Source organism: Mus caroli, chromosome 18 (assembly GCF_900094665.2).
Source record: "Mus caroli chromosome 18, CAROLI_EIJ_v1.1, whole genome shotgun sequence".
Taxonomy (NCBI): domain Eukaryota; kingdom Metazoa; phylum Chordata; class Mammalia; order Rodentia; family Muridae; genus Mus; species Mus caroli.
Window position 1 is genome coordinate 22,088,572 of NC_034587.1, and position 23,790 is coordinate 22,112,361.

Genomic DNA, 23,790 nt, shown 5'->3' on the forward strand with positions numbered 1-23,790 from the left:
TTTAAACTGTGTGTGTATGTGCACATACACACATGGTGTGGGTTCCCATGGAAACTAGAGGTTTTGGATGCCTTGGAGCTAGAGTTATCAGCCAAGTTGTGAGCCATCCAGTATAGGTGCTGTGATGCAAGTGATCCTCTGCAGAGATGTATGCCACCTTAACTACAGAGATGTATGCCACCTTAACTACCAAGCCATTTTTTCAGGCTTGAGACTGTTTTTAAAAAAGCAGACAGCAGGTAGCTGCTGAAGGTCTGACTTTGGCCAGAACATTGATATTCAGTAATGGTCAGAGGAAAAAGAAACGGTTGCTGTGCAGGTGTCAAAGGCCTGTGAGAGCCCTGGGAGGTGGCTCAGGGATGTGGCGAGGGTGACTGCTCCAGTTTGAGCAGCAGCAGCAGCAGCAGCAGCAGCAGCAGCAGCAGCAGCAGCAGCAGCAGCAGCAAGAGTGTGTGGCCCACCAGCCTTAGAGAAACTAAACACTGGGCTACTGTAGACAGACACTGAGCCAGTTGAAAGAGCCTGGGTAATACTTGTTTTTCTCATGTCACCAAACAGGCCAAAGCATTTGAGTTAAGCTACCTCGAGAAGGTTCCAGAAGTCAAAGATACAGTGCACAAGCAGTCTCTTCTCCACCACGTGTGCACCATGGTAGTGGAAAACTTTCCGGACAGCTCAGATCTGTACTCAGAGATTGGGGCCATCACTAGGTCAGCCAAGGTATGTCCATGGACTTGGAAAGTCTGGCCTCATGGGCCTCACTGTTGGGTCTTCTGCGTCATCACAGAGGCATACAGTCCCTGGTAGTGCGCCATTCGGTGCTGCCTGTACCGCCTGCTCTGGAGTCGACAATTATGATTCATTTCATGCCATTTCTGAACTTTTAAGATCTTTTTCCTATCTCTGGTCCTTGCTTAGATTCTTTCCTACTGAGGTATGAGGGGCAGGCCTGCCGTATGATCCTTATTCCTGTGTTCACTGGGGAGAGTGTTACCTTCCAGACTACCATCTCCAATATTGCAAATCTTCAGCCTGATTTTGGTAGGCAAGCCAAAAGATACTATCTGATTCCTTCTGGGATTCCATAGTACTGAGGGTGAGATCTGGAATTAGAAACTCAAGTATGTCTGGCTCCAGTGCTCAGAGATTGGCCGTTCCAATGATCTTACACACAGGGGACATTTTTATAGGGCTATAAACAGGATATGGCCTTGGACCCTCAGCTGTAGGCTCTTAAAGTGCAGAATTAATATCTTTGTTAGCATATGGCTGGTTAGGGATGAGACCATTGCAGTATGTGGTCATGTAGCTGCTTGCAAGGTAGGGGGACCACTGAGTCAGAACAACACCCAGAGAAACCCAAATATAACAGAATTGGGAAAAATGAAGCTATGGGTGTGTTGGAAGCTTATGGGGGTGGGGTGGGGTGGGCAGGAATATCTACAGGGCACAGAAGCCAAGCCTCTGTGGGAAACCTTCTGGAAATACAGTGGGCATGGCTGTGTGAAAGGGAAGTATTAGGATACACCGGAGTTGAACAACGAGGTGTGGCTGGAGAGCAGAGTGGCCAAGAGGTGGAGTCTGGAGCTACAGAAGTAGCTTGAGGGAGATCTCTTCCCCGCCTCCCATTGGACTAGCATGTGACCAGGTAGCTGGGAGTCTCTTTCAGCTGCCTTAGGAGTGACAGTCTGGCAGTCACCAGGTATACCAAGCCAGGTCCCTCAGTTGACTTCATGGTATACCTGCCTTGAGACACAGGCATAGCTAGTGGTTTTTCAGTCCTGAGAAGAAATCACAGAAGGTTTTTCAGCATACATTCTTCTAATTGTAATGCTCTTAACTAACCACTAAGACATTTTTCCAGGTCCCATCAAATGTATTTTTTTTTCTAGACCAACTAACCCGTTGCATTACTTTAGAAAGCATCAGATGGGGCTATTCAGGTCATTCTGAACTCTTTGCACTTCCTAGAACACTGGTTCATGCTGTGTCTCATGTGACTGTGCATGTGTAGCTTGCATGAACTCTCAGGATCTCATGCCTCTCCACCTCCATACACACCCAGGCCTTGAGGATACTGTAGAGTTTAATCTACAGGAGGCGACCCTTGCTGACATGGATTCACTTCCATCCTGCACTTGTCTTTGTGTATGTACTGTGCTATCTTAGACTTCTGTGCATTTAATCCCTGAAATGGGGAGTGTCGCCATAGCTACTCCATAAGTATTGAATGAATATATGAATGACGATGAAAAAAATGACCCAATCATTTTTCACATAAAGTGTGAATTTCAGTGAAGAGAAGTCAGCTGTCTTGGCTGGGTGAGCATAGCAGAGCCTCCGGTGACTGGGGAAGTTCCTTAGTCTTTAGTAAAATATTAGCCGCAAAGAACAAGAGGACCCCGGGAAGGTTTATGAGACTTCTGCTCAGCTCATCTTGTACCAGGTTCCTCCACTTCATGTTTGAATTTACAGTTCTCAAATATTCTCAGAACGTTTCTTCCCAGACAAGGCAAGCAAAGGGGACTCTTGTTTGGGTTCACTTGGAGAACAGTTTCATCACTAAATAGGTTGATGTGGAGACAATGAAAAATACACATGTGAATCATTTTTTAGGCCGCAAATATGCTTATATTTGGTTTTGATGCCTGCTTCCGTCCAGAGGCACTCTGGGCTCCCGGCTCGGGCTGCGGTCCACCTGTTTCACTCCCTTGCTGTGTTCTCTCTCCCCCCTGATTTTCAGGTTGACTTTGATCAACTTCAGGATAATTTGTGTCAGATGGAGAGGCGATGCAAAGCTTCATGGGACCACCTCAAGGCAATTGCAAAACACGAGATGAAGCCTGTTTTGAAACAGCGGATGTCAGAGTTCCTAAAAGACTGTGCAGAGCGAATTATAATTTTAAAGATCGTCCATCGGAGGATAATTAACAGGTACAAGCGCTGAAGAGCTTATGGAAAATTGAAAGGATTTCCTACACAAGGATCAGAAGGTTTAATTACAAAAATGTTACTGTGTATTCTAGGCACACATGAGGTACTCCCACAGCACTGATGTCTAGATACCTATGTATGCAAAACAGTGCCATTGGGTCTTAATTGGAAGGAATTCTGGGAACAAATTAATGCAAAATTCCCCCTTGACCCAAGAATTGCTTTTGTAAGATCCCTGGCAAATTGCTTCTTTTCTGCAGCTGCTGGAGTCATCTCATCTACAAAGCGCCCACTCCTCTGTGCAGCTGCTCTCCCTGTTAGAAAGGTTATCTTAAGTCTGGTCTATACACAGCCATCTGAGGACCCTCTGGTGTGTTCTCCAGTTGCCCTCCAGCACTTGCACCTGAGTGGGGACTGGGCCCTGCCACCATAGGGGCTTTCTTTTGCGTCAGCCTTCCTCAGAGTCCCAGGGTCTAGGCAGCTTCGGGAGGCCTGCTTCACTTCCAAGGAAGCTGGCTCAGGTTTAGTGAGCCTAGTGTGGCTCTGAGCCTATCTGTACCACTTCCTTTTAGAGCAGGCATAGAGTCCAGGTCTTCCAACCTTCCAGGCACTGCTGAGCCACTCTTCCACCACGTCCTTTTGTGCTTTATCACAGTACAGGGATTAGGAAGATCTCTAGCCTTCCCTCTTTTTCTTCTTTATTCGGCTTCTCCTTTTATCATTCTGAAGCCCATGTAGGACTTTCTAAAACCTGGTGTTTGTACCTTCCCATAGCTCACCCCTTCTTGTGTCATTTCCTGCTTTGAAGAACATACTTCCTCCTTGGGCTCTGTGTGATATATGTACATGGTACTTGTGAGTGTCGAGGCAGAGGTCAAGGTCAGATATCATCCCCAGTTGCTCTTCCCAGAGCCTCTCACTGAACCTAGAGCTCACTGATTGAACTTGAGGAGCTGGCCAACAAGCCTCAGAGATTCTCCTGGGATTTTTGCCCCAGTGCTGGTATTCCAACCACACACTTCTATGCCTGGTTTTTCCTTTGGGTGCCGGGACTCTGAACTCATTGAAGGTCACACAGCAAGTACTTTACCTACTGAGTGATCTCCCCGACTCCCCTTCCTTAGCCTTGATGGCAACTAGTGAGAAAAGGTAGGGGATATAAAGTCCTGGGCAGGATAGCAATTTTGGAAAAAAAATAGTATTTTTTAGGTTGATGACTTACCCATTGATCAGGACTTTTGAAATTAAGCTGCTTAACTGTAAATCCCCTGACTCCATTTCAGCCAGCTACATCTGTGTTTCAATTACATTATCTTGCCTTTAGATGGGAGAATTTTAAAAGATATTTTGTCAAGTTTCTTACTCAGGTTATATTATCCCTTTGGTATAGTTATTAAAGAGGACATGAGCTGCTTTAACCCTTTATTCTTTTTATTATGCAAGTGGTTACCAACTTTTAAAAAACAAGAACATGAACAGTTTCTATTTGAGATGTTGTTAAAACTAGAGCAAATTCATTAAAGTCTTATAAAGTTGTTGTGCCTGCTGTTGGTAACCATTTTTATCAAGATAGATTAAAAGCTTTTCATTGATAAAGCTATTCCTTATGATGTATTTTCTCAAATTGATCCATCCAAGGTGGTCCCACGGATGATGGTCGCTCCTGTGTGACCTGAGTTTACTGATCTTCACTATTGGTTATGCCCCTGGGCATGACCAGAATGGACTAGAGATTGCCATAGCTCTGGTTGGTACTTAAAGTTACATGACTGACAGGTGGTATCCATGGTAGCATCCAAATTTTAGAACACTGAGTTGAAAGGAAGTCCTTAGTAGGAGCCTGGATTATAGAACTGATTAAAGAAGCAATTCATTGCCGGGCATGGTGGCGCACGCCTTTAATCCCAGCACTTGGGAGGCAGAGGCAGGCAGATTTCTAAGTTGGAGGCCAGCCTGGTCTACAAAGTGAGTTCCAGGACAGCCAGGGCTATACAGAGAAACCCTGTCTCAAAAACAAAACAAAAAACAATACAAAAACAAAAAAACAAAAACAAAAACCAAAAAAAAAGAAGCAATTCATTGCTAACCTGCGCCATGTTGCTTTGCTTTGCATCCTTAAACACTGCCCAGACCTACTAGGGTAGTCTTTCATCCTACATATTGGGAAATAGACAGAAGACGAAGAAGACGAAGAAGATGAAGACGAAGACAAAGATGAAGATGATGAAGAAGCAGCGGCAGCAGCTTAAATTAGGGCCTTATACCTTATAATCAGTAAAAGTATATTACCATGTAGGCCTACCTGGAAAGCTTCAGATCAGAAAGTTGTGTTTGTTTGCACAACTGTTGCTTCAGGCAATACTTGGCTTTCAAAACTTTTGTCCGTCATAGAAAAGCTTGTTCGCTGGCACCCGCACATTCACCTTTCATCTTCTTCTGCCCTAACAGCCTTGAGTTGCACCATGGGTGCTATGTAAACTCAACCATTCCCAAGGGATCATTTGTTAGCAGCTACTATGAAAGCATGGAAGCAAAGCAGACGAGAGTTGGGGGGAGGGGGTTACCTCTCCCTAGAAGGCCAGGGTCTGTAGGTAGGCATACCTGTGTAGATATGCATTCCCCTATGTAGACAGGCTTTCTAGGAGACGGCAGAAAACAGGTAAACACCCAGACCCACACCCTACCCTCTGAAGTCGATTCCTCCTTGTGGAGCCTATCACCTCAGTAAATGGTACACCTGATTTAAAGGCTGGCAATGGGAAAAGTGCACGATTCTTGTCTTGACTTGAACTTATAGTGATGGGAGCTAGTCCCTCCATAGCCACGGGACCTGGGTGTCTATAGCCCAAAGGTCACAGTCAGCTAATCTCTTAAGGCTTTTGCTTCCTCCAAGTCATCTGCCTTTCTGAACAAATGTATTGTCTTTCTTTCAAATGCACATCTATTGTTCTCAGTACAGTCTATTTGCTTGTTCCCTTCCTAGTTTGCAACATAAAGACTTAAGTCAAATTTTCAGTTTATACATGAAGTTTTGGTGCCCTTGGATCTAAAACAGTGCTCTGGTGGTAGAGAATGAGCTATTTGGAGGTTTATATAAAAATTTACATTAAAAAAGAGGAGTCAGTAAGGTCATTATTACAAATGGTGTTACTGTCTGTGGAGAACAGATTGCTATGTTGATTCTTGTATATGCACAGTTTTTGGAAAGTGATAGAAGATAATCTGCACAGGATAGTATACCAACCTATCCTTGTAATATCTATTTTACATCTGGTAAGTAATGTCATGCGTCAGTAAGAGCCAGGAAGCTCAGGCTGGAGTAGTACGGGGTGAGCAGTTACACGAAGATGCTGCTTTAGGTACGATGGTCTGGGAAGGCTCTCTGGGGCGGTGATGGTTTGTCAGACATCTGTGGGATAAAGAGCATGTCCATCATCATCATCATCGTCTATGCACCAAAATGTTCTGAGCATAGCAAATGGCTCATACTGGATACCTCGCCAGTCCTATGGCTCTTTGCTCTTTGGCCTCTGTGTCCTTTTAGGATTCTTTACAGACTACAGAGGGGCCTTATTCCATCCTGAATAATGATAACCAACGGTCCAAGGTGGTTGGAATCATGACAAATTGGCAGAGTGGAGCTGGCTGTGTGGTGCTTGTGTGCATATGTATGCAATTTATGCGTTCATCTGTAGGTGAACATTGGGTTCTTAGTTTTGGGCTGTCAAAAGTGATCCTGCTGTGAACATTTGTGTAAATGTTTTTGTATGTACACACATTTTCTTGTCTGAGTGTATGCACAAGAGGAAAACTGCTAAGCCATGTAGGTCTGTCTTTAACTTTCTGAAGAACTTTGTCACAGGCTTTCCATAGCAGTTGGCCCTCACATGTTCCTACCACTGCTGACAGAGAATCACAATTTCTCCAAGTCCTTGCCGATGCTCGACTATGTTTTGGAGATAGCCATCAGTGTGCTTGAGGCAGTATAGCCATCTGTTGTTTCAACCTTCATTTCCCTGTTGACTAACAATTTGAACATGTTTTAATGTACTTCTTGGCTATTTGTATATCTTTTTATAAAATAAGAAATGTCTGTTCAAACCCTCTAGCTGTCTGTTTCTCAGCCACGAGTCCTGAGATGTCTCTGTATATCCTGGGCAGAGTGCCTTACCACATGTATGACTTGCAGACACTTTCTCCCATTCTAAAAGCTGTGCTTTCGCTGTTGGTAAAGTCCTTTGAAACACAAAAGGTTTTAATTGTGGTGCAGTTCAGTTCATTCTTTTCTACTGGTTGCTTATGTTTTTGGTGTTATATCTAAAAATACATCTAATCCAAAGTCATGGAAATTTGTACCTTGCTTTCCTCTGAGGGCTTGCTTTCTTGCTGTTTGCTTTGCTTGTTTATTTGTTTGTTTCAGCATTTTTGCCCCCTTTGCTTTAAAAACAACTTACATGTTTTACTCTGTTATGTTTTACAAAAGGAAAGCAAAGTGTCCTTCACTGAAAAGCAAATTACATCCATATCAAATCTGTACAAATCAAAGTGACCAAAGCCACAAGGGTTTGTCTATGGGTAATGGTGTCATTTATGTAATACTCTTTGTTCTACCAAAAAAAAATGTCCCATATTTTCCACTATCTTATTCCTTGCTTCCTGGTACCTAAAATCTGTGTGCTTTACAAAGCACAAAGCAAATAGGCTCTAAGGACTTTGTCTGTGGAAGTGTCTTGCTGTGGAGGCTCGGATTGCCTTGCTCTCAGTTTCTCTGCCTCAGCAAGCAGGAGTCGTCAGGTCCAGCTTAGCAGCTTTTAATTTACAAACATAGGAAATTTTTTCCAATTTATTTGACATGTCTTAGTTCAATTAAGATTGTATATTTAGTACTGCAAGAAAATGTTTCAAGATGCTTGGAAGCATCTATTTAGAAGCCAAACACTTTATAAGCATCTATTTAGAACCCATTTTTAAAATATACCATCTGCACACATTCAGTTCCTCAAGAGCTAAGTGAGGGATTTCAAACACTTCTCTGTCCCCATACAGTTCTTACATAATCTAGAAATTGTGCTGTGTCTCCCTTAAGATGTAACTTGGTCATTTTCCTGGAGAGTCTGGCAGATCCATTTACAAATGTAAAGACAAAGCAATCTTCCACCAGACTTAGCATCAAATGTAAAGGTCAGCAATCTTCCACCAGACTTAGCATCATTTCAACAGATGAGAATGGGAAGTGAACTTGAATTTTGCTTCATCTTTACCCCCAGAAGATGCTTCAGCTTAACAGGCCCAGGAATGAATAGAGTCTCCTGCAGAAAGCCTAGCTCGGGGATTTCTTAGAGAAAAGTTCTACACAAGTAATTCTTGTCATCCCTGTGTTTTGTGTGCAGATTTCACTCATTTTTACTGTTTATGGGCCATCCACCTTATGCAATTCGAGAGGTGAACATCAACAAGTTCTGCAGGATCATCAGTGAGTTTGCCCTGGAGTATCGCACGACCAGGGAAAGGGTTCTACAGCAGAAACAGAAGCGGGCCAACCACAGAGAGAGAAACAAGACCAGAGGGAAGATGATCACTGACGTAAGTTTCCTGGACGCGGGTGCTTCATGCTATGGTTTTTGAAAGTAAGAGAAATCATAAGTAGCTCTACAATTTTGGAAGTATATGTTGTTTTCTTCTTCCTGTTTGTGAACAGCAACACAGAAAAGCTTCCTCTTCTACAAATTGCTCTCAGGCTCTTCTTCTGCCACGTCTGTGAAAATCTGTTGTGTAACACAGGAGTACCAGGACAGTGAAAATTGAGACAGGGTGCTTAGAGACATCTTAGGTGATCCTGAGGACAGTTGACATGACTGAGGGGTGTGTGTGTGTGTGCATAGCAGGTAATACCACCTAGCATAGAAAGGCAGGTGCATTTACTGGACATTAAATCAGGCTTTTCATTCTCCTAATAGTGTCATGTATCCGTCAGCCAGTTAGACCACCCAGTTTGAGAAGGTGAATTGACAAACTGATGTCATTCCTCTAAGACGTAACCTGGTGGTCACATAATTTGAGTCACAGAGTGTTGGGGTTGGAAGATATCCCAGAGGACATTAGGTCTAGCAGAAGTTTCTCCACAGCACCTGAGGTTATCTTCAACAGTTATCTCCCCACACTGCTGGCTCTCTACCTTTCCTCTCACCCATGAGCCTACCTAGGTACTATATCACAGCCAGGGAAAGGATTGTGAAGCAGAAAAATGGGCAGGCTAACTACAGATGTTGTATGGATGTGGCATGTTTCATAAATGGAGCCAGTGTAGACTGGCAAAGGTGCCCAGTGCATGCTTTCTTTCCAATGTGCCTGTGTGTACCATGAAAGTCAGATGCCTCCCTCATGAATTATTACCAGTAAGCTACAAGTCTCTTTTTGAAAAAAATATGAAGATATTTTCTTAGAGTCCCCATTTTCGGGTAATCTTCCTTTCTTTACTTACTTGCCTAGGCTTGGATGGAACAGGGAATTGGAGCCATTAGATCCTATCTGGAACCTGTTGGAGAGAGCCCCAGTGTGATTTTTTTTTTCATTGTTTTCATTAGTGTCTGTGAACTTTCCCCATTGGTGCAAGAGCTTGGTGTCCTGGGCTCCCCAAGAAGGGGAATGGAAGGAGTAAAGGGTTAAGCCATCAGAACTTCCAGCACTCCAGGGGCTTAAGCCTCAGCTGAACTCAAGTCAGGCAGATGTCTCTGCAGAGGAAAGAAATCAATTAAGCCCTTCTGGAGGCTGCCATCTGTGGCCAGGGGAGTGTTCATAGTCAGGCAAAGGAGGGAGTGTGGTTACTAAGTGTAAGCATTCCTGAGGCCTCTGACTTCCTGCGGATGCCCAGATGCTCTGACTACGAGATGCTTTGTACTTAAAAGGCAGTTCTAAGAGGAGTCATAGACTATCTGTCCCCTGTCACCCACTTATTCCCAAACCTCTTGCTTCCTTGGGTGCTTCTTGACCATCTCCTGGAAGAAGCCTGGTCTGTAGCCCTTCACAACTCTGAATGTTTGTGCTACCAGCCAGGCTATTCCATCTTTTAAAATCTAGTTCCCTTAGATCTTTGGGTTTCTGGGGTATTCAGAAAGCAAATTGGAGCCACTTGGGCAATCTATGACCTACATTTCGTTCCAAAGTGTTATTTTTAAAAGTCTTAAAAAGGGATCATTTATTTCTGTGGAAATTAGACATATTGTAAGGCAAACAACACAAGTCCAATATGCTTATAGTTAGGAAAACACATTAAAATTTTTTGCCAAATTCCTGAGAATTTTTTTTTTTTAAATAGAGCCTACTAAGTTTTAAATTTGTCCTTCTTTGAGAACATTTGGCTCTGGAGAGGTAACGTTTCTAGAGTGTTCAAAAGTATTTAAATTTCTATTAAAATCTGGACAGTAAAGATTTCTTCAATGATGTTAGCTTTCAGACTAGTCCATAGTAGCAGAGGTCATAGTAGTATTTGTGTGGAAAGCCTGCCACCTGCTGGAATATTAGAATATTGCTACTAGAGCCCCACAGTCTTGGATTTGCCCAACTCTGAGAAAGGCTTGCTGTATGCCCATTACTAGGGTGGCTGGACAGGCGTGAGGACAGTGAGAGACAAGGTCATAACCTAGGGATGGATGACACAATCTGATTAGAAAATGGCATATGCACAGCCAAAACTGAAGCCACTGGGTAGACTCAGAGTTGTGGAGCCTGAACATTGGAGTTAGAAAGGATTTTTAGAGAATTCTGCAGAGAGTCAGTTTTATTGTAGGTACAAAATAAATAGGTTTGTATGTTAGCAGCTCACAATGAGAAGTCTGCAGGAATGCTGGAGACTGCCTTCTCTGATCTGCTGTCTCTCCCCAACCTTCCTGCCTTCCAAGCATGCTATGGGCCCCTTTCCCACAACACAGAAGTCCTTCTACAAATGGCCCAGTGTGGAACTCACTCTTCATCTTTTTGTCTTAACCTGGTTTTAGACCTCAAGGGGGACCCTGCAGGTGTCCAGGCAAGGAAACGATCCGCAAAGAGATGAGAATGAAAACAACTGTTAAGATTGTCTTTGTCAACCAGGATAACAGGTTGGGAAGTCTGATATCAGGCAGTTTATTCCCAACACACTTAAGCCCAGTATAATTTGGAAAAGTTTCCTGGTATAATACAATCCTCCACTGCACAAGGAAGTGCAGTTATATCAAAACTCAGGGTCATTTCTGCCAAGAAGATGGGTTCTAGAGATAGGCTTAAGGGCCCAAGGAAGGTCCTGGCCTGGTCTCAGTCATACAGACAGTGTAGAGGTCATTTGGGCTGTTAGCGATTTCTGGTCCTGGTTGTGGGAACTTGGGGAAGCCCTGGTTATAAGGGTCATTTAGATTACTAGCTGCCTCCAGTCCTAGCTGTGGGAGTTGGCCTGACCCAACAGATAACACAGATCACTGGGCTATTCATCACTCTCAATTCCCAGCTTTCTGGATGGAAAAACAGGTTTTTAAAAATCTCTCCCATTGGAAAGAAAATCCTGTGTGTTTAATATTCCTGGTTTCTTTAGTTTCTCTGTGGATACAGAGACTTTGTGCTGTGTTTCCAATCATAATCCAAATGGTCTATGGGAACTCAGCTTGTCAAGTCACAGGACTCTATTGCAGAGGGAAGAGGGACCCTAGGATGAGACCCTTCACCTTTTAACCCTGACTACTCCTTCTATAGGAAAGGGACTGATGGCCCATCAAGGCCTTGGGGTGGCTGGAGATGCAAAACACAGCATCTTGCATATGTCCATATGCCTGATAAAAATGCCAATCATCCTGGCTAAACTGATAATTCACTGAACAAGAAGGATGGTAGAGAGGACTTGTTATCTTACAGTCTAAATGTATAATCAGTTCTCAAAAAGTCATGCCTGGTCTGGCCTCTAGCCTCTGGAAATACTTATATTAAAAGTGTGTTGAGTTTGAATCAAGATACTGGCATGGTTTTTCATGTTCACTTTATTTATAAAAAGGGTCTTCAAAGCACATCTACTGATAAAGTAATTGCAGTGCAATGTCACTTCTGGTGACTGCCTTAAAGAATAACAACAACATTTTACAAAGAGCTTAACTTCGTGTGTTTGAAGATATTGTAGTATGTTATGTTGTTCTTGGGAAGTTTTTCATATGTCCTGTGTGACCTGTGTGTAGAAAGCCCCACAGGTGGGGCATCAAAGAGCCTAGAACTTGTGATGGGCACAGCCAGGTAAATGAAGGCTGGTCTACTCACTGAGTGAGGCCCAGGAAGCCAGTAGGTAATCATGGGCCAAGCAGACATAACCAGCTACATGAGTCTAGAAGCTTCGTTGTGTTCAGGGAGACTGATTACTGACCTCATGGGTTTGCTCAGGAGTTTGACCTAAAGCCCTTCAAATACCTCCTGCCTCCTATCAGTGTGATCTTGGAGCACTGAGAAAGCACCCTGTAAGGACAGAGAGAGAGCCGGAGCCTGGCCTCTTCTGACTTATGACAGCATACACTGCTGTTAGTGGCTGCTTTCTGTTTTCTGTTTTTTTGGTTTTTTGTTTTTTGTTTTTGTTTTTGTTTTTTGTTTTTGAACATGATCTGTCAGTGAGATTATTTCATCTTTGCTGATGTCTGTGCCTTCTAAGAATCCTTCTGTCTTTTCCATCTTGTCCTGCCCTGTCCTTTCTGGTAGACCGATGACGAGGATGAAACTGAGGTATGACAATTCATGAGTGTGAAGAATGCCACATTTGCCCTTCCCCTGTGTGCTGTAGAGTAACCTAACAGTCAGCATGAAGTGGTAGCAACATTTAGCACTGGAAAACTGTGCATGGCCATTTTCTGATCAGTCTTCATGTGATCACTAACCATCTGATCCGCTCTTGTCATTGCTGTTTGTACCAGAGATTGGGGCACTAACTACATTTTGCCATGTCTCTGAGCCACAACTAATCAGTTCTCTGTCGCTAGGATCAGGTGAGGCTGGAAAAGTGGGCAGTTTCCCTTCCAGCCCCTTTCTGTGCTTTTTTACAATCCAAGCTGAGCACAGAGCTGCACGTCTATAGTCCTAGAACCTAGAGGCTGAGGCAGGGGAATTGAGAGCTTCTGACCAGGGACATAACAAGAACTTTTATCAAATAAAAAAGAACATGTAAAGGGAAAAACAAAATTGGGTCAGGCTGGGGATGGAGCTCAGTGGTGCAGGTCTTGCTTGTGCATCAGACGGCTTTGGGTTTGATCCACAGCATTGGAAACAAAAATAAAAACGAAGCAGGATAAATATAGAGAGCATCCCAGAGTCGGGAAGAAAGGTGAAGAGTTACAGTTGGTCCTGGGGACCGAGGAAGGAAAGGCATAGACAGAGTAAGTCACAGATTTGTCACAGTTCTGTAGCAGTGGCTGAGAAGCCGAAACTTGGAGCTGATCTTGGTCCAAGCTCATCTTCTTGTTCTTCCCTCAGATATAAGCATTGTGTGCATACAAAGCTCTATATAGAGTTCTGGAACACACCTCAGAAAACATATACACCCTGCAGTTTAGAGAAAACCAACCTGGGTTTAGAATGCTTGTTACAGCAAGCATCTACATTCTTGACAATTTCAGGCTGAATTTATCTGGCATGTTCTGTTCTGTGGCCTGATGCTCAACACGTTTGTGACCTCTGGCAAGCCACTTATTCTTGGAGAGTCTCTTTTCTTTTTCCATAAAAGGTAGATGAAGTTAAGTCTACAAGAATTCTCAGCATTAGCATAGAAAATGAAGCTCAAGACAGTTGATGGGCAAAGTGTTTCCTTTGATGTTTTGTTCTCCCAGGACTTAATGTCAGTCTCCCCTAGGTACCATCCACTCCAGTGCAGGATGGATGGCAGTGAAGTTCCTTCTCGGGCTTCTCTTTGTGGTGTTAGATCTTCTTGTAGAGAGATATTTGCCGTTGTTAGTATTCTCCATGACTGACAGAACTCCATGATATACTAAATACACACAAAGAGAAAGCAGAGGAGTGTTGCCCGGGAGTGAACACTTTCTAAGCTTGTTGGCCTCTTTGACGAGTGTCCTCACATCTTACCCTCGCTTTGCTTTTGCAGTCTGGCAAATTCTCTGGCAGTTCTCCAGCAGCACCGAGCCAGCCACAGGGTCTGAGCTATGCCGAGGATGCAGCCGAACATGAGAACATGAAGGCCGTGTTGAAAACTTCCTCCCCTGCGCTGGAGGATGCCACCCCAGTGCTTGGTGTCCGCACTCGCAGCCGGGCAAGCCGAGGTAATTCTGCTGACGATGTGGGGGCTGGTATTCCCAGGTGAACCACCCCAGAAAAATTCTCTTCATTGCAGTGTGTGGATTACTATGTCCAGAGAGTACATGTGAAAAGCCATTAAATCCCCAGTACTCTCTATGCTGACTTATCCCTGCATCTCCTTACAGAAGGCAGTACTGGCTAGATGTCAAGAAGGCAGAGTGGAAAGCTTCTTAGGAGGGGACTCCTATACTGGGACTTTTCACATATAATAATAATAATTATTATTATTATTATTGTTATTTTGTGTGTGTTTATGTGATGAGTGGGTATATTACTCTATGCACATAGTGTGTTCAGAGAACAAGTTTGTGGAGTCTGGTTTTTTTTTTTGTTGTTGTTGGTTTTTTTTGTTTTTTTGTTTTTTTGGTTTTTTTTGGTTTTTTGAGATAGGGTTTCTCTGTATAGCCCTGGCTGTCCTGGAACTCACTTTGTAGACCAGGCTGGCCTTGAACTCAGAAATCTACCTGCCTCTGCCTCCCGAGTGCTGGAATTAAAGGCATGCGCCACCACGCCCGGTGTGGAGTCTGTTTTATCTGCCCACCTTTATGTGGGTTCTAGGATTGAACTGAGCTTTCCAGACTTGTGTGGTGAGCACTTTTGCCCTTTGCAGCCATCTTTGTGTGCAAATAGAATATGCCAGAGCATGCATGTGGAGGTCAGAGGACAACTTGGAGGAGTTCTTCTGTCTTTTTACCCTGTGGATTTGGGGAAAGGAACTCAGGTCATCAACTTAGCAGCAAGTGCCCTGACCTGCTGAGGTCTCACATGGGCCCTATGCATTCTTTTCTATATGTTATAAGCCAAGAAAGAACATGAAAACATGGCTGATACTCTACAGGAAAGTAGACACTGGAGGCATAGCCCTCAGTCATCAACATGCTGGAGTGTATACTCAAGGACTGGAATGACCATTGCAAGTACTTTTCTTAAAAAACAAAACAAAACTAAAACTAAATAAATACACACATACAAGTAGGTTAAATAAAAGTAGATGATTTTACAGATAACTAGAATTTATAAGAAGAATCAAATGGGCTTCATAAAGCCACAAAATAAAACACCTGAAGTAAGGACAATAGTGGACAGGTTTAATAACAGATTTTTTTCCAAAAAAAGAAAAATTTATTGAATTCAAAGACAATATATCTGAAAATATGCAAAGTGAAGTATGGTGAAATAAACAGAACAGGTTGTGTGAGCTACATGTGTGTCACGAAATAATGATTTTTTTCCCCACATGTCTTCAAAACAAGCAGGTGGGCCAGAGAGATGGTTCAGCTGTTAGGATCACTGTCTAGCCTTTCGCAGCACCCACATGGCAGCTCACAGACATCTCGAACTCCATTCTCAGGGGATCCATGACCACTTTGGGCTTCAGATACCAGGAATACACACGATGCATACACATACATACATATAAAACACCCCCACACATAAAAGAAATAAGCAGACTAAGTACATAATAAAAAAAAAAACATTTCATAGGCATACAGCTAAAAACCACACATAAAGATAATATTTTCATAACAGAGAAAAGCCACTTTTTACCTATAGCCTGGGTGTAGAAATGATGGTTCATTTTTTCAACAGAAACTATAGAAGATTTAGGCAAAACAAAACAAAGCAAAAAGGCAGATTGACATCTTTCAATGACAGAGAAAGTTCTCCTCTAGCTAGATAATCCCTGTGGGGATTATCCTTCAGAGTGAAAACAAGCATTTCTCTGTATTAAATCAAAACCTCCCCTGACATGACTCACCCCTTGTAGGCTGTTTAAGGTTAGATTTCTAAAAGGGAAACATAAATGTTTGTTTACTTTCAAACAATTACACAGCGTGAGAAATGAAGTGAAGGTAAACTGATATCATGCTGTTAGGGTCTAGAATGCTGCATCCCTCCACTATGTCTAATGCCTTGGAATAGCCCAGTGAGTCTTCTAGGTCATTGGATGCATGAGAGGCCATGGCAGTCTTTCTCCAGTGTTTGCATGGAGGTACAGAGGTTCTAAGAGCATGTATATAAGCAGAAAGAATGATTATAAGTGGTGACCAGGTAGCAAGGAGAAGTGACCAAGGAAAGAGAAGATGCAAACAAGAAATCAATTCCACAATGAGGTCACAAGGAGATAAAGTTTTCACAGAACAGCCTGGTAATGCTTTAGGTTTCTCTTTAACTGCTACATCAAAACCGGGTCACTGAGAAATGCTGGTAAGGCTCAGAGGGGAGGATCACTTCATACCTGCATTTCTGTCCAGTGTTCTCAAAGTATATCAGGAGCAAATGGAATTGATGGAGTTGTGTGTGGGTTGGTAAGGATAGTTTAGATTTCAAGATAAGATACAGAATTTTAAATCAGCAGGTGGAAGGGAGTCAGAAGACTGCTGCATGATGCAGTTTTGCTGTTTGGTGGCTCTACTCTGAGGACAGCCATTAAGAAATCTAAGCACAAGTAGACTTTGGAAAATGTGTCAGCCTAATTGGAGATGACCTTAGCTGAAATGCCCAGCAGCGGGGAGATGGAAGCTGAAGAGACCACCTCCAGTAGATAGACAGGTTCCCCAGTAGAGGGATGGGGTTACCAACCCACCTTCAAAATTTTTGATCTGGAATTGTTCTTTTGTTTTTTTTTTTTTTTTCGGTGAAAAGTTAATTAGAAGGGCGTTTATAAGAAGAGGGGACACGGCTCTTTAACAATGGGGTACACTGTAAGATACAAAAGTTAGAAAAATCTAAAACACTATAAATACATGCTTTTTACAAAGACACTAAAGGCCTGGCTGGCTAAGGAGTGACAAGAACCTCAGCCTCCAAACATCCCAAAACAAGAGTCCACACCAGCTCACTTGCCCTGGCAGCAGCAAAGGCTTCTGGGATAAAAGATGGCTCCAATTTCCATTTGAAGTTCCCACTTCCAGTAGGGAGGGGGCTGTGGTGCATCGGACGTACTGTTGAAGGGACTGGGCTTGACTAGGGCAGCCTGTTTACACACGCCACCACTTGTTGACCCAGTCTACTCTGATGCTTGTTGGAATTGTTCTTGTCTAAAAGAAATGTAGGGACAAAAATGGAGCAGAGACTGAAAGAAAGGCCATCCAGTAACTGGCCCAACTTGGGATCCATCCCATGGGAGGGCACCAAATCTTGACATTATTACTGATGCTATGTTGTGCTTGCAGACAGGAGCCTAGCATGGCTGTCCTCTGAGAGACTTTACCAGCAGCTGACTGAGACAGATGCAGATACTTACATCCAACCATTGGGCTGAGGTGGGGACCCCTATGGAAGAGTTAGAAGGATTGACAGAGCTGAGGGGGATGGCAACCCCATAGGAAAACCAACAATGTCAACTAACCTAGATCCCTGGGAGCTGCCAGAAACTAAGTCACCAACCAAGAGTATACTTGAGCTGAGCTGAGGCCCCTGGAACATATGTATCAGAGGACTGCCTTGTCTGGCTTCAGTGGGAGAGGATGTACCTAATCCTGTAGAGACTTAATGCCCCAGGAAAGGGAGATGCTTGGCGGGAGGGAGCCCCCTCTTAGAGGCAAAGGGAGGGAGGGTGGGACAAAAGACTCTGGGATAGCAGACTGGAAGGAGGTACAACATTTTGAATATAAATAATTAGAATAATTAATTTAAAAACTGTCAGTAATTATAACAGCCATTGCCACTTGACGATACTGTCTTTAGCCTCTTTCATATTTATAGTAAGATTTCAAGCACACATATACACACATGGACATACATGCATGTATGGACACATACATACAAATACATATATGCTTATGTACACACACATACACACATGCATAAACACACTCACACATACACATGTATACTTGTGCACACATGCCCATAAAAATCATAGTTTACTAAACAATGACTCATTGTTCTCAGCTAGTTCAATCAAGTTCTAGAGCATTAACAGCTAGGTACTTACAAGCCTCAGAACCTTAAAAATAACAGTAAGAAAGGAGAGATAAAAATATATGCATATTAACATAATATTTATTAACAGTAACCTTCATTTAATAAAAAACATTTAAAAATCATTTACCTCCCTCAGATTGGGCAGGGTGGCATTTCTTTGGCTTCCTCTAGTCCTTACTCAGGCACAATATCAGTGGCTATGAATTAGAGAACTATAACCTATAGGCTTGTAGAACTGTACATCTGTTAGAAAATGAACTTTAAGGTATAGAGAGATGAATGGTTTGGGATACCCCCAGTATCTTTCCTTCTGAAGAAACTCATCATCATCCAAGAGTTTTCACTAGGATGTTAATCTGCCACAAAGGCCATGGTCCTAGATGTTAAATCACCATTGGTTTCCAACAGATGTTGCTTGGAGCTACCTGTAGGGAGATTTGGATGCTCTTAGCATGTAGTTATTTACAAAACATGTTTTCTTGTGAAGGAACAGACAGGCATTTCAGAGACAAACTATGTCAAGATCTCTACTGCTGATGTAAGAGGGCAAGTTTGCTCTCCAGAGGAAATCCCAACATAAAGTGTGTATCACAAACACTATTTGTTTCTGTGACATTGACTAGGTACATAATGAAGATGTGATTCAGTAATCTTTTGGTGGCTCTCTGTGTGGTATTGGATGTGCCTTTCTGGATGTCACTGATCCTATGCAGGGTATTGCTTGGGTCATGTGCCCTCAGATAATCATAGGACCTGCAGGTAGCAATGTCACACACAGGAGAGAGGGAGAGAGTTAGATAACAAAGAGATAGGAAGACAGCTGTGTTGTAGGAAAATACAAAATAAATGTCCCAGTTTAGGCATCCACAGCACCAGCAGGATGGGAGACACAGGTGGGGACAGGCCATCAATCTAGGCATGTCACGAACTCTGAAGCTGCCGCTGATCTTTGCAGGAATCCACTTCTGATGGCTGTCAGCTACATAGAAAAACAATAACATTTTGCTTCTTTGCAATGATCACATGAGATTCTCTGGTGGTCTAATTTTTTTCAGGATCCACTAGTTCATGGACTATGGGAACTGAGGAGTCACCTAGTGTCACTGATGATGCGGCTGATGAGATCATGGACCGCATTGTCAAATCAGCCACCCAAGTGCCCAGTCAGAGAGTGGTGCCACGGGAGAGAAAGCGTTCCAGGGCCAACCGCAAATCTCGTGAGTACATTTTGGGAGGGTAGGGCCGTGTCCTTGCTTTTCAACATTACCTGGAAGGTCAGAGACTCAGAAGGAAGCTCCCATCACTGGTCTGTGGCTCCTTAAGAGTACTCACCTGCCTCCTTAGCAAGAAGGCCCTATCAGTATCAGTCACTAAGGAGGGAAGGGTGGCAGCCATACTTGTCTCAATACTGTACTTTCTGTGTGTGCCCTGTCCTCTATAAGTTAATACTCTAGTGAGGTGTCAGAGGCCATTGAAAGCCTCTAGTAGATGGCGGTAGGGCTTATTACCAAGTACTCTCCCAGACGGTTTACTAGAGGCTGTATTTCTGCTCTTCACCCAGCACCAGAGGTTACTTGCTGAGGTAAAGGCTGGCTCCTCCCAGAGCTTACCATAGACTTTGGTAGGTTAATACCAATAAAAAGCAGGGTACCGAGAGGTCAAGCTTACCATTTAATGTTTTAGGTTCATCGGGGTTTCCTTTTCCCTTCCAAACAGTATTCGACGAAATCAAAGTAACTCGTTAGTCTTTTGAGTCTGAACTTGCTGCCCGTTCTTGCCCCTCTATCTGTACTGATCTTGGCATCTGCCAATATTAGCCGAGATCCAGGGTGTTCTAGGCTCATTTTCCTGGCTTCAAGCTGCTTCTGGGTCATTCATGGGGCAGCTTGAATGTCCACTGGCTTTGGCTCTGACGCTAAGGGATGTTGAAGAGGAAAAGGAATCCCCAGGTAAAAGCAGAGCGATGCCAGGCTGGCAGAGAACTTAGTAAGGATGCAAATACAGGACACTCCCAGTTATCCTGCCCATGAGGTTCACACAGGGCTGACTGGGGTATGGCAAGAAATGTTAGCCTTGTTGTTCTGCTTGTCTCGATACTGTCCCTTCCCTTCCCTCCTCCTCCCCCTCCCCTCCCTTCCCTTTTCCCTTCCCTTCCCTTTTCCCTTTTCTTCTCCCTTCCCCTTTCCCTCCCCTCACCTTTCCTTTCCTTTTTGTTTAAGAGTAAAGAATGCCAAACCAAATCCCTTCAGACCATCATAGCTTGCTTTTTGCAGATGATTTTCTTTAGTGTCTGATGGGAATCCTTTCCCATAAGGGAAAATAACACTGGGGTCAGGGTGAATGATATGATTCCGCTGAAGATGGATGGGCTAAGATGAGTTGGCTTCTGGGGAGCATCCAGGAAGATGCTGCTGCTGCCCTTGGTACTCACATTGAGGATCAAGGTTCTGGAGGCATGGTGCTCAACCTTAAATATATATCAGAGTGTTCTGCCAAGATTTAAAATTCTAGGTATCTTTGCTCAAGCAATGGTCCAAATCAACCAGTGAGTTCAGAACTGTAGGGCCTCTTAGTCACTGCCCTTTAGAGGATTAGTTAGTACCGGCTGGCCTAGAAATCACTAAGTAGAAAAAGCTATCTTTGAATTCACAGCTATCCTCTGGCCTCTGCTTCCTGAGTGCTGAGTTAAATGCATGTACCATCATTCCTGGCTTCCCTCCAGGTTCTAATGAAAGGCTATCATCGTGTGTCCTGCTATTGTTAAATCTTCAAGAATTCACTTGGTTTGTGGTTTTCCACCCATAGGAGGGCCTTTACATTTAGTTTTGTTGATGGTTTGCTTTTTCCCAGCGGGACTGTGATGTTTGCACCTGTCTAACAGAGAACCTGGCCAGAGACTTGTTCCTCAAAATTGCCTCCGTTTGCTCTTTGGCATAGATTTAGGGGAGTTTGCTGATTATCCTAAACACTGTTCCTCAAGGTCCTTAGTCAAGTTGATACTTGAGATCCACATTACTCAGAGACAACTCCTGACCATCGACCCTTGCCATGGGCTGCACAGGGCCCCGGGTTCTTAGGTCTGTTCCTATCTTTGTATTCCCTCCCATAACTTTGCAGTTGGCACTTGCTGACCCCTCCTGCTTATTTTCCCTTCTTGTATTTTCAGAGCCAAGTTTTCCATTTTGACTCTTTCTTCTCTGTTACATTCCACCCTAGGAAGATGAGCTTTCCACATAGCACCTACACTCTCTGCAGTGTGCACCCGTATTTTCAGAAACCCTGTGAGAACATTCCTCTTCTTGCAATCTGGAGGTCTCTCCCTGGGTGCTTTATTCAGCAAGAGCAGACCAACCCCGGGCTACCTTGGGTTCTTGGGAAGAAGGATACTGATAACTGAGTGCCATAGACCTTCTTGCTAACACCTCCTTTCTCTTCTTGTCTTTTTGCTTGTGACCTGTGGGGACGCCTGCAGTGCGAAGGACCTTGAAGAGTGGCCTGACTCCAGAAGAAGCCAGAGCCCTGGGCCTGGTTGGCACATCTGAACTGCAACTGTGACTTTTGTAGGTCCTCAGAAGTGTGCCGAGCAGAGGACCAGATCTGGCTAGACCTGCCCCTTTCAGTAGAGGCAGGGAGACTTGACCTGAACATCTGATGGTTAGAACTGAGTCCTCATTTCTGAGTAACACACTGCTTGTCACCGTTGCGCATTGACATGGATCTCCAGAAATCTCCTGCATGTACTTTATCAAGTCAGCTGTGTTTCTCTTGTTTCCTTGATACCTGGTTTATTAGCTCCAAGTGTGACACCTTTTCTAGGAAGCAACAGTCCTTGTAAGGAACAAATCACTTCTGTCACAGTTGTTAAGATAACATGGGGCAATGTGATTAGACTCAGAGACTGGGTCTCTACAACAACCAAATGTCCAGATATAAATGCCAATGCTGTACACACATACAAGCACAGCTTGTTTACCAGTTGTGGATTTTAGATGTACTAAATGTTTATACAAACTCATAAATGTACACTGTGTTTCAATGACTAAATAAATAGAGATTAATGTCACCATAAGAAATGTTTATTCTCAGAGACAGAGGATCTTACGTAGCTATTGCAGCTTCACACCACCCTTAGGCAGCAAGGAGCCTTTCTTACGGAATCTTCAAGTCATCTGGGTTGTGTTTTGTTGACTGGGTAGCCCCAACATGTTCTTTGCACTCCTGGTTTAATTAGCTATTGGTCTTTGCTACAGGGAAAGTTAGCTGTTGTTAATTTAGTTACATTTCACTTTACACATGAGGTTTGGTGTGTGTGGTGCTAAAATATATTAGAGTAGCTTTTCACATGTCTGAAGTCTTCTGAAATGAACATTTTTGCCATTTAGGTAAAAATTTTCTCAAAATATTTACTAATCATCCAGATGAAGAAGAATTTAAAGTTCTGTTTACAGAGAATGTTATGGTTTTTATATTAATTTCTCTCAAGTACAAGCAGTCACACAAGACCCACAGCGTTTAAGAGGGAATTCAGGACTCTTAGCAATTTCCGTGATACTGGGGCTTACGGGTGCCTAGAAAGTGACTTAGATTTCCAGGGAAGTTCCTGGGCTGGCCAGGTCTCCTCATGGGAAACCTACCTCCCAAATCAGGAAAAGGTAAATCATTCCAGTGGCTACTTTCAGAGGCTGGGCAAATGTCCCACCTTTTAAACCTATGTGCCTCTGTATCTGGAGTGGTGATGAATAGATAACATGCAGCAGATGTTATCTATAAAAAGATGATATATCTATACCTACCCCCTCCTCTGTGGTCTCCGTAACCTGTGGTGGGAGAGCACTCTGTCAAGCAGGTATGTGCAAGAGGCTACCTGATGGATGTGAGCACTCCATGAGATCCTGGGACTGTCAGTGGGCTTTGTAGATTACAGACTAGGGAATTGATTTAATCGCCCCTTGAAAAGGATACATAGGGTATCATAATCATTTCTCTTTTGTATCTAAATCATTCCGCATGTGGCTTAATGGCTTTGAGGGCACTGGCTTATTGCAGCAGCACTGAACTTAGGCATGGGCTATCCATCACACAGGACAGAGATGTCTAAACAAGAAGCTGAGTTGTTGTCATGCTGCTTGGTGACTGGATACTCGGTGGCTTCCTGGTGGCCCCTTGGGTTCTGCAGGTGACTGGGAGACTACAATGTTAACTTTAGGGATCGAAATCTTCTGAGAAGCAAGCAAGGTTAACTAATTTCTTGCTTTGCAGCTTGTTAAAGGAGAGTCTTTTATTTAGAGCTTCATTTTGGATATTCTCACTGTAGTATGGGATAATGTAGCAGGGCAAAAATGCCCACCAAACTCTGTGGATGGGACTCAGCTAGTGTACGGAGAGCTACTGGTAACTTTATCTTTCTCCCTGCCCTCCCCAAGACACCGTATAGCTTTCTATATCACCATCACCACCACCATCAGCAGCAATAATCATGGATAGTTTTTTTTTTTTCTCCCCATTGAACCTAGAGTCACACTGCTCAGTAAGTTCCAGAATCTGCCTTTCTCCAACTTGCCAGTTCTAAGGTTACATGGGTCCTGGGAAATCTGAACTCAGCAAATAGTTTACCTACTG

The 23,790-nt window shown here is 43.5% G+C and overlaps 1 protein-coding gene across 4 annotated transcripts in view; it reads left to right on the plus strand.

Moving 5' to 3' along the window:
* The window catches only part of Fhod3 (formin homology 2 domain containing 3), a 416,962-nt gene extending 394,713 nt beyond the window's left edge, over positions 1-22,249 (plus strand). For 2 of the 4 annotated variants that reach the window (XM_029472088.1, XM_029472089.1), the window contains 7 exons: positions 559-720; positions 2,744-2,934; positions 8,325-8,517; positions 12,637-12,660; positions 14,030-14,204; positions 19,227-19,388; positions 21,644-22,249. In XM_029472088.1, coding sequence (XP_029327948.1) covers positions 559-720; positions 2,744-2,934; positions 8,325-8,517; positions 12,637-12,660; positions 14,030-14,204; positions 19,227-19,388; positions 21,644-21,726 — 990 coding nt within the window. In that variant the 3' untranslated portion in view covers positions 21,727-22,249. The remainder of the gene's footprint in view (positions 1-558; positions 721-2,743; positions 2,935-8,324; positions 8,518-12,636; positions 12,661-14,029; positions 14,205-19,226; positions 19,389-21,643) is intronic. The other 2 variants (XM_021150413.1, XM_021150415.1) reach the window with 1 other exon arrangement.
* Positions 22,250-23,790: the final 1,541 nt, after the last annotated feature.